At 41.4% G+C, this 11,164-nt stretch overlaps 1 protein-coding gene across 1 annotated transcript in view; it reads left to right on the top strand.

Moving 5' to 3' along the window:
* The first annotated feature begins 188 nt into the window (after positions 1-188).
* The window catches only part of afg1lb (AFG1 like ATPase b), a 33,327-nt gene continuing 22,351 nt past the window's right edge, over positions 189-11,164 (top strand). The window contains exons 1-6 of the mRNA XM_085134167.1: positions 189-491; positions 715-1,022; positions 6,275-6,338; positions 6,434-6,535; positions 6,789-6,916; positions 10,434-10,533. Coding sequence (XP_084990293.1) covers positions 377-491; positions 715-1,022; positions 6,275-6,338; positions 6,434-6,535; positions 6,789-6,916; positions 10,434-10,533 — 817 coding nt within the window. The 5' untranslated portion in view covers positions 189-376. The remainder of the gene's footprint in view (positions 492-714; positions 1,023-6,274; positions 6,339-6,433; positions 6,536-6,788; positions 6,917-10,433; positions 10,534-11,164) is intronic.

Here is an 11,164-nt window from a genome sequence, read left to right as displayed (position 1 = left end):
AACGTAAACTTGTTACTGTCACACCCCAAGCGATCGAAATATAGAAATTTAATGGTCAGTATTATATTATTCTCCTTAAATGCCCTAGTTCACAGGGTTAGTCATAATAATTAGCACTCAATAACACTTTATAGTCAAAAACGGAGAAAGAAAATCGACAAAATACAGAATACAAACTATAAATTTTATAAAAATGTATAATTATATTGTTCCTTTGATGCAAAATCTTATAGGTTTATGTGTATAGATACTATAGAGTTGTGATACATTCGTGACATTTATTTAAATTTGAAATATTCTAAACGCCCCTTCGTCGTGCTATTGCGAAATGCTTGTGTGGATGAATCTCAATAAAGTTTTAGCGTTTTGAAACATCATGGCGACTTACACGGCTGCTGCCGCTGTCAGTCGCTCACTGAAGTTTTTCCTCAAAGACTCTCCTTTGATTTCACGTCAGATTTGTCGTTTGTCGAGCAGTTTCTCTGGAAAAGGTAGGCGACTCTGCGCCAACGTGCAGAGACTAACCCGTCCGGGAAATGTTTCAGACTGTATTTCCTCTATCTAGATTCCGTGTGCTACAACTACACATTTATTGCTACGACATGTTTTAATACAGCTTTACTGGAATCATATTATAACATCTAGATTATACTATATCCAGGCATATTTTATGTTTGCATGTAACACTGACGTGTTCTGGTGTAATGCTTCAAGGTTTCAGTAGTTGGAGGGCATGCTGTTCATCTGCATCGTCCTGCTCCTCGGATCCTCCAGCAGCAGACACGTGTGGCTCCAGTGAAACTCTTGTGCACTTTGATAGCCTCGTTCAGGGTGGCTACCTGAGGAGGGATGCCCAACAGAGACGGGTTCTCCAGCAGCTGGCCCAGCTGCAGCACAGCCTCAAGAGCTACAGTAACAGTATCTACTTGAATCAAGACATTCTAAACTCAAAAGATGACAGCAGCCAACATCACAGTGGCACCAGAGCAGCCGAAAACAAAGGCAGTGAGCTCACTGAAAAGGTAATGACATGATTGTTCATATATCATCAAAGAGAAGTTGTGCTGGCCATGGTTGGAGTGAATAAGGCAGGTTTGGCTTTTCAGAGAAGATACAACTTGCCCGTTTTTATCCCCAATATATACCACAGCTAGTCAGTTACTGCAAAAATCAGGACTTTTTTTCTTCAATCTATGTATACTTACTAATATATTACACTCTTCTATTAGGTACACCCCCCTTCCCCTTCAGAAGTGCATTGTGGGCTAGATTAAACAAGGTGTTGGTAACATTTTTCAGACACAGAGAAACATAGTTGCTTTAAATCCATGATGCAAATCTCCTCTTCCACCACATCACAAAGGTTTTCTTTGAGTACAGCAAAATCACTGCCATGTTCAACAAACCAGTGTGAGAGAATTTGAGGTATGTGACATGGTGCGTTATCTTATTAGAAGCAGTGGTTACACTGTGGTCATAAAAAAGACATGGACATGGTGAATGCTCAGGTGTTCAAACAATGCTCATTTGGTACTAAAAGGCTGAAGATAATATCCCGCACACCTTTACCACCAGCTGGAACCGTTGATACAAGTCAGGATGGATCCGTGCTTTCATGTTGTTTACACGAAATTCTGAACCTACCATTGAAATGTTGCAATAAGAATTAAGACTCATCAGACCAGGAAACATTTTTCTAATCTTCTATTGTCCAGTCTTGGTCAACACATGTGAATTATAGCTTCCGTTTTCTGTTCTGAGCAGACAGGAATGGCACTTGATGTGGTCTTGGCTGCTTCAAGGTTGGACACGTTGTAGGTCTAGAGACGCTCTTCTGCATACCTTGGTTGTATGACACTGGTAAATGTCATCTTCTTCTTTCTTCATTTGATTGAGAGATACATTTTTTTTGTAGTTTTGCTTCTGTAGACCTCAACCAAAGAGAGCTTGCGTAGTTTTGAAAACAAATATTTGGGTAAACTAAGATGAACTTGAATGAAAATAATGAGACAATGAGAAAAGTATTTTGGCATTGACATAAATGGTTCTCTGTAGAACTGAGTCACTTGTGATGACATAAATGCTAATAGAAGTAGGAGGATTAATCGCGAAGTGTGATGGGCTATACTCTCCGTTCAGATTCAGGCAAATGCTGCAAAACTTGATCGGTCAGCGCTTCACAGTGCAAACGGATAATGACCCAAAAGCATCCTGCAAAAGCAGTCCAAGTTTCTCCAGGCAAGGAAATGCGATGCGCTTCAATGACCAAGTCACTCATCTGATCTCAACCAGCTTTTTTCAGTTACTGAAGACAAAACTGAATGTAGACAGACTCGAGGTCGCTGCAGTAAAGGCCCTAGCAGATCATCTCAGGGAGGAAATGCAGCATTTGGTGATGTTCATGGGTTTTAGACTTCAGGCATTGATGCAAAAGATTTTCATCATGTTATTTTGTCTACTTAATTTTGAGCCTCTAAAAAGAGTACTATGTATAAAAAATAGTTGTAATTAACTTTGCATTAACTGTTTTTGGAATTTAAAGCTAAAAATCTGCACTTCAATCACATTTTGATTGTTTGATTTGAAATTCACACACACACACACAGTGGCGGTGTAAAAACAATTCTGTCTTTCAGTCACAAAATATTTTATCTCAGTTACCTTGTATTTATCAACTGGTTAAACTACGGGCATATCATACTGGTATAAAGGCCTGGATGACCTCTAATTCCCTACCTCTGAATTCAGACAAAAAAAGGTCACAGTACTCAGACCTAAAAAATCTTAGAAAAACAGTGTCTCATATTCATTTTAGATATTTCCCTTTTACATGACATTACCTTGGCAAATATCTAGCACTGCTTTCTTTCTTCTGCACAATGTCCTTAAAATTAGAAACATTCTGTCTCAGAGCAACACAGATTCCTCACTTGTAGGCTGGACTACATAATTCATTAATATCAGGTTGTTCTAAAAGTTTCCCAAAAAGCCTTCAGTTGATCCAAAATGCTCCAGTGAGAGTACAAACAAGAACGAGAAAGAGAGAGCATATTTCTCCTATACTGGCTTCTCTTCACTAGCTGCCTGTTAAGCCCGATTTAAATTTAAAATCCTTCTCTCTGCTGATGGTTGCCCCTCCGTAAGCCTGGTTTTGCTAGAGATTTCTTCCTGGAGTTTTCCTTCACACTATCACTGTTCTTGTTTATAAAGGGTCATGTGACTGTTGGGGTTTCTTTCTTTGTTTTAAACATTGTAGGGTTTTTACATTACAGTGTAAAATGCCCTGAAGCAACTGTTGTTGTCAATTGGTGCTATATAAATAAATCAAATTTATTGTAATTGAATGTAAAAAGTAAAAAAATGCATTGTTCACTTAACTGTAATAATATATTTTATTGTACTCATGAAATATGATATTTGTTTTTATCTAAAGGTGCATCATCAAACCCTTGATTAATTTTAAACAACCTCATGTCGACATTTTTGAGCACCAGAGTTAAACGTAAGAACAACAGACTTCACTAGAGGTCTAATCACTGTGGCCTAAAGCAACTAGCGACTCAGTGTTTCACTGTATTTTAAACAAGTTTCATTTTCTGCGAGGAGACGGATGAGCCATGCGGACAAACATTTAAAACACTCTAAACTCGAGGTTCACTTTGCAGTTTTTTCCAGCGCTTTCAACCACATCTCACACAGTCTTCATCATCAGGGAAGGTAGTTTTACACTATTAAAATATACCTGCTCAGTAGCTGTTATAAAAAAAAAAAGCTTTTTAGCATGTTGCATGGCAACAGACTGACAAGTGACAACTGAACAAACTCCATTCACCGATGAAGACCATGCAATACTGTTGAAAGCCTCAGGGAAAAAAGCTAATGAGACAGTCTTGAAGGGTATTTATACTCTTTTTCAGGGTCAAGACCAGTGTTATTTCTTCCAAAAATTCCTACATAATAAATAAAAATTACAAAAACTGAAAGCATCGGATTTGCATCGTTTGGATTATGATGCATTACGCTGGACATTATTTGGGGAACAGTTTAGGATTCATAAGGCAGCATAGATATGTCTGGATCCGGATTGTCGTTGGATTAAAAAGCACCACTGACATCTAACATATGGACGGACTTCACAGAGTCGACTTCCCTGTTCTCCTGTTGTATCATCGATGGTGGCCGTGGGGCTCAGGTCAAAGGGAGGGTAGGGGTCTGGGAAGTTTATTGTGCATGTGAGTTTTGGAACGGCATAATGCAGGGGGGCTGTTGTTGTTTTTAGGTCAGGGGAGCTGACTGTCTACTATTTGGTGGTGGGAGTTTTTTTGTGGTTGGCTGGCACAGACACACAGAGTTAGGCACAGATTTTGGAAGGCAGCAGGGCAGACCTCCCGCTGGGCCCGTCCCGGCACCCCTCTCACTCTCTCACCGTCTCCGGGCAGTAATGAGGGGATCCCCATTGTCTCAGCCATTCTTGTACTTTTTGCTTTTGATTTGGGACTCTGACAAATACTTTGGTGGTAGGGTATCAACACCACCACCACCAACCACCCTCACACCCACCCCTCTCCTTCTGCACCTTACTTCTTGCTCTGTCTGTCACACACACACACACACACACACACACACACACACACACACACACACACTGACTGGAGTACTTATGCAATTATTCCAGTTTGAATCAGGTCATACCACTGTCCTTTTGGTGTCTGTTCTCTCTGTGAAAGTGCCGCCATTGTCCTCACTAACTGATCAAGTCTGTGAGGAGAGTACACTTGACTTAATATTGACCCAATGTGGCGTGGTTTTGCGGATGGTTGGCTGACAATGGGCCATTGTTCAGTGGGATCCACCCTCTTCAAGACAGACCTGCATCATGGAGTCCTCCTGCATATGGTAGGCCTCCAGCAGGACAGTTGTGTGAGTTAAACTTGACTCGGGCTCTGACGATCTTAGCCGACCATGCCTCTGCAAGTCATTTTTGGCAGTGGTCAAAAGAAGTTCTTCCTAAAGCCAAAATGACCATGTCCTGCATGTGAACTTTCCACTCATGTGCCAGTCTATATCCTGCAGCATGAGGTGAGATGAGGCCACAGAGCTCAGTTAGACAGAGTGGCTGAGGGACGGTCTTGTCCTTCGCCACTCTGCCGTAGCAGAATGGTTTCCAGCCACTGACAATTACCCCGCCATGCTAGAGGGCAGCTTGGGAAGTCAGGGAGAAGTCACACACTGTTATGCCAGAGCAAACAGGAAAGGCTTGTTGCTCTTCCAGTACTTCACATCCAGCCCAGGACTGGCAGTGGATGGAGGGGTGGGTAAAAAGGAGAGAGGGGTGGAGCGGGAATAGACAGAGAGAGAGAGAGAGAGAGATTGGATAGCAAGCTTGTTTTTTAATTTAGATTTCAAACTGCCATTGTCCACATTTTACCAGAGTCAAGTGCCCCTTGTGCATGGACACTGAGTTCGGTGGACACAGAGTACCGTCCTCTAACTAAATTAAATTCAAAGAGGCCAGTACTTTTTTTGTTTAGTGAGTGATTAATTCCAAAGCTATTTGGTGTTGCCCGGTTACAGAGATGGACGATCCTAAACAACAGCGTTTTTTTTTTTAAAGGCGATAAAAAGATCCATAATTTGGCCACCCATAGATATTCTTCACATTGTTATTACAGATGATTAAGCTGACGCCACATTCGTTCACATGGCTTGGGTCCTTTTTGGCTTTACTCGATATTCTCAGCTTCCACACAGAAGTTTTTTGTTTTTTTTTAAGCAAGGACCTTTTGATAATAGGAGGCAGGCAGCACAATGACTTCCAGCAGCACCTCAATGCAACAGTACCGTATCACAATTAGCAGCGCTAAACAGGCTGCACAGACAAGTCCACTCCATCTCGTATGGAGCCTCATCCAGTCCTCTCCGTTTTGTCTGACAAATCCCTCCATTGTTCCTCTGATGATGCTTTTCTTTCGTGGGAACCCTGGCTTGTCTTGTTGATTAGATCCCCTTTGTCTTCCTCCCCTGCAGTGGGCTAGTCTGGAGATTGTGAAACCTCACACTGTAGTGGTGGCTTAATGCCTTAGCATACTTTGTTTATTAGATGATGTTTCAGACATTTATTGGAATCAATATGAAGAAGTTTATTTAAGTCATTAGCTATAGAGTGGAAATAATCACTGTGCATAAATTTCAGCGATTATGTTGGTTGAGATTCATGTAAAAAAGCAAAAAAAATGCACTACAATCATCTTAATTTTAATATTTTGTCCCAAAGGAGAAACCCATTCCACCACCACCAGCACCACCACCCAAAGGCTTCTATATATATGGAGATGTTGGTGAGCTTGGATACAGAAAAAGCTCCTATCATTATACAAACTAACATCTCTGTGGTTATCATAATAACTTTGGTTTGGTTTTCCCACCTTTTCAGGCACAGGGAAGACCATGCTTATGGATCTGTTTTACTCCCATGTGAAGAACAGTCGCAAAAAGCGAGTCCACTTCAACGGCTTCATGTTGGACATCCACAAAAGTTAGTAGCATCCTCCCATTCCTCAGCTCTAACAGCCCAATGTTTCCTTGCATGACTTTGTAGAAGTTTTCCGACTCCCTGTGCACCGGAGATCCTATATTTATCCCTCTGTTTGTCCTGAAGCCGTCCTGCTAATTGTCTACCATTATGCACACAGGTGAAATTACTGCTTTATTCAGCACTGTCAGTGGGTTTGGGTTGCCGACGCAGGTGTGCTTTAAGATGTGCCTGACGTTTGTGTGCTGCTTTAAAGGGATCCATCGGAGGAAACAAAGCCTGCCAAAACGGAGGTTAGGGAAAATGTTCACCTATGACCCCATATCACCGGTTGCCATGGAGATCAGCAGTGAGACCTGCCTCTTGTGTTTTGACGAGTTTCAGGTGAGCAACCATGTCACAGGCACTGTTGTAAAGCGGAACATTACACAATGAGAATTTTAAATACTGTTACGTGTTTCGATATTTGTAACTACTGCACTTATATACTGACTAAAGCTGCTCCCTTATTCGCGAACAATCACCACAGCGGATGGCTCAGTATGTCTGATGTGGATATATTTTTGTCCTGGATGCCTCGCCAGTGATTTGTGCCTCCTCCTGGTGTCGAACTAGGGGTTTTCACACATTAATTGAAAGCCATGTGCTTTATATATTCACTGATAAATATAGTGCTAGTTAAATTTTCTATATTTTTGCCATGCTATTGTTTACATGTGCTATTAATATAAAACGGGGATACGTGTCTGTCAAGTCAGGCTGGATGTTTCATAAATAATATCTGTGTGCTTTTTCCTAGTTTTAAAAGAGGTCACAAAGAGAAAAGAAATAACTGGGAGTTTATGAAGTTTTCAAGTTTTTATTCCCTAATATTTCCCATTGTTTAGAGTGAATCTGACTAGTTGTCTTTTACCAAAGTGTTGCTTTATTGTACAACAACCCAAATGAATGCTGGGTCAGCAGAAACTCACAAATCAGACATCTTTAAAGAATAAAACAAAGCGATAAACTGCTGTTTATTTCCTGCAGTTGGCAGCAATTGCTTCAAGGTTGACCTCTATTTGTGTCAAGATAAGGAACTAGAAAAAACTTGTTCAATGTTACACTTTCTGTATTTTAAGTTCAGAGTTCTCCTGTGAACAACTGCGTGCTTCTAATCCAAATAAAAAACAGGACTGGGGACACCTAGTGGCCTCTTTTAAATATAGCACAATTGCGAAATGACTTCCAGTTGTATTTTCTCTCTTTAGTGTGGAGTTTAGTTATAGTTTACTAGGACAGATAAAGGTACATTGTTTAATCTCACAATAGTTTGCTCTCAATCCATTACAGCCACACTGTACACAACTAAAGGACCCCCTTGAGTCATTAGTGATGCACAATGTTCTCACCATTAGAGGTGAGAACCACTACTGAGGCTGTCTACTCTCTGTGAGATTGTTAGTCATTCACTGTAGTGAAGAAAAACACGTGTTTCTGCGTTCATCAATAGCCAGCCAAACACATCTGTTAGCAGCACAATGTTGCTCCTTTTACTGATATCATTACAGTTAATGCCAGCAGGTCAGAGGTCACAGAAGGTGCAGTTGCTCCCTCTAATCACTCTCCGTCCATCTGGGTGGATCAAGAGCCGCTCCTTTCATCTGGCCGTCTTTCACATTTTAAACCGCGGCGCTGTTTGTGCATTCTCATTGATTTGTTTTGTTTGCTGTCGCCAGCTTTGCTGTTTTCGCTTGTCGACTGTTGCTACCGGTGAATGGCGGGGGAAACAAGTAGACATGTGCGCGTTGTTTGTGATGCATAAATAAGAGGTTGCGAGGTTGGGAGAGTTGGGGGTTTGGGCGGGGGGGGTGCAAGGGGCTATACCAATCAGCATCCTCCACCACTCAGCCATGCAAATGAAGCTCTGGGTATCAGTCGCACTCTCCTGCTTCCTTAAGTGAGTGGAGCTAGAAAGCGACTGGCGGCGGCGGGTCAGATGGATCTTATCCTCTTAAATGCTAATGACATTTTTCCATTCTCTTCATTAGCGCCATGCCATTATCAGTAATTTGTAGCCCCCCCCCAGCTCTCCTCCCCTCCTTCCTTTTGCGACCCCTACACGGCTCCTCTAATGAATACTCGCCATTGAGAGGTCCAAGATGGAAAGATGGGTAGAGAGTGAGAAAGAACGTGAAAGAGTGAGAAGAAAACGCTCGAGCATCATTGTCTCAGGGCCTCAGTCACTGTGTAGCCACTGTGAAATTGCTCATAGGTTGTGTACATAAAGAGGTGTAACATCAAAAGAGGTTTCATTTGGCACCCGTGTGCCTCGCTGTAAACTGACAGCCGCTTGAGTAATTGGATGCTCATTTAAATATCGGCAATGGCTGACAGAGATTGCACCATTATTTTTTTGTGCTCCACAAGTGCTACATCAGTCCCCCTCCACCTTTCTCATCCTGTGGGTACCCATTCTCTTTCCCTCTTCCCCTAGTCATTCAGCAATCAATATTGCCCCTCATACTATGCCCGTGTGAGGGCACATGAATAAACAAATCCATGTTGTATAAAAGGTCATTTTTAAATGATTCTTTTGAAATGAAAATAAAATCCTGTGGTCGCAGGAAATGGGGGCCCCTTCAGAGAGACACTGAGCCTTGGCTTTCTGTTGATTCTCATTACACGCACACACAGTCACACACACACACGCTAATTTGATGCCCTTAGCCACCTCTCCTTAGCAAAATCAAGGCTTTAACACAAATGTTAATCAAGTATTGGCAAGGGCAGTGGGGCTAATATGCAAAAAGCAGAAGACTCTCCAGAGTCTGAAAGGAAGCATATGCTGTGGGTATGGCCATCAGAAGTGCCTGTTATATACAGGAAAGTAGGTAAGAGGGAATAAGAGGAGAGGGCGGGACAGATGCATGACTGCAAAGTCTTTCTTTTATTCAAGACATTTTCTTTTAGGGTTTTTAAACAAGAAAAGTACTTTAAGAGTCAAGAATTTGGCATTACAGTGAGGCAGTTTTCTCACAATGGATTTCTGTTTGTGCATTTTTACATCTTCTTGGCAGGAAACATTGTCATTTAACAGGATATAAATTACTGTTGACAACTTTAAGTTACCAGAGAGGTTGGAAATCCTTTGTGCCCAACTTTCATCGGTCGAGCATCACGTTAAATAAATGTCGCTTTGACAACCGCCAATCACAGGGTAACATTTCTCCCTTTATAGGTGTTCAAAAGAACAACATAGGTTTGAGAGAGAGAGACGCAGACGAGAGAATAAGAACAAAAGTGAGAGCACTGGATTAGTAATAGAAAGGTCAGAGCTCTTCATTTAACAGCTAGCGACTCATAAACGTCCTTGCTTCAGTGTTGTCATCGACCTTTGTTCATTGTGGACTCATGGAAATGATGTAGATGAAAAAGGCAGCAGACAGTTGAATTGGATTTATGTATTGTCACACCGTATAGCCTTGTGTCTAGTACATACAACACACATGCACACTTTAATATGCCTTTATGTGGACATGCTTTGATAGAAGCTTTTTCTGCCGTCATGACCCCAGTCCTTCCTCGCATTGCTTTGTTTTTATTATTCTTTCATTCCTCTTGTTTTTCGGCTTCGTTGATTAGCTCAGGTCTTTTTCCTCGCCTCAGCTACTCCACTCAACGGAAGGCCAGTTCTTGACCATTTGCAGTAAATTTAAGTGCCTGAGTGTGTGTTTGCATCCATGTGTATACACGTAAGTTTGGGTGGCAATGACCACACAAAAAGGACTGAATGAGCACACCTGAATGACACTGATCAACATGGAATGTTGTGACCTCAAACACACTCGTGCACACACAGGTGTGGCAAGAAAGGAATAATATGAGATGCTCCTCGACTTCTCTGGCTCTCTTCAATCAGGTGGCGGACATCGCTGACGCCATGATCCTGAAGCAGCTGTTTGAGACGCTGTTTAAAACTGGAGTGGTGGTGGTGGCTACCTCCAACAGACCCCCTGATGGTATGACCAGCAAACATTTAATGCACGTTTTAGCTATTCCTTATCAATTATATTGTTGTAGTCTGTAGCAATAATAATATATATTGTGCATGTCTTCCCATTCTACTTCTTTTATTAAAATTTTATTTAAAGCAATGAGTTAAAAACCAAGAGAGTCAGCTGTAATTTTAGCGTCTCAGCAGAAAACACTGTCAACACCAAGATAAATGGTTGCGACTACAAATTGTCAGTAATATAGATATTGAAGTGGGAGATAATAATGAAATCTCAAAATAGAAGAAATTTGATGTCTTTCATTGCAGCTTCCTAACATGTAGTTTTAAGCTTTGTCATCTTCGTGAGTCTGAAAACTGTTCATTTGGGGAAATTTAGCTCCATTAATAATCTGACAGTACCAGTGAAAAGCTAATATACACTCAACTGATATTTCATTAGGTAAACCACTCTAGCAATGGGTTGGACACCCTTTTCCTTTCAGAGCTGTTTTAATTGTTTGTGGCACAGATTCACCACGTTAACATGATTGCATCATGCAGTTGATGCAGATTTATCAGCTGCACATCTGTGATCCAGCTCTATTGGTGCTCTATTGGATTGAGATCTGATGACTGTGGAGGCCATTTGAATACAA

The sequence above is a fragment of the Neolamprologus multifasciatus genome, chromosome 15 (assembly GCF_963576455.1).
Source record: "Neolamprologus multifasciatus chromosome 15, fNeoMul1.2, whole genome shotgun sequence".
Taxonomy (NCBI): Eukaryota; Metazoa; Chordata; class Actinopteri; order Cichliformes; family Cichlidae; genus Neolamprologus; species Neolamprologus multifasciatus.
This window is presented reverse-complemented; position numbering and strand designations above follow the sequence as displayed.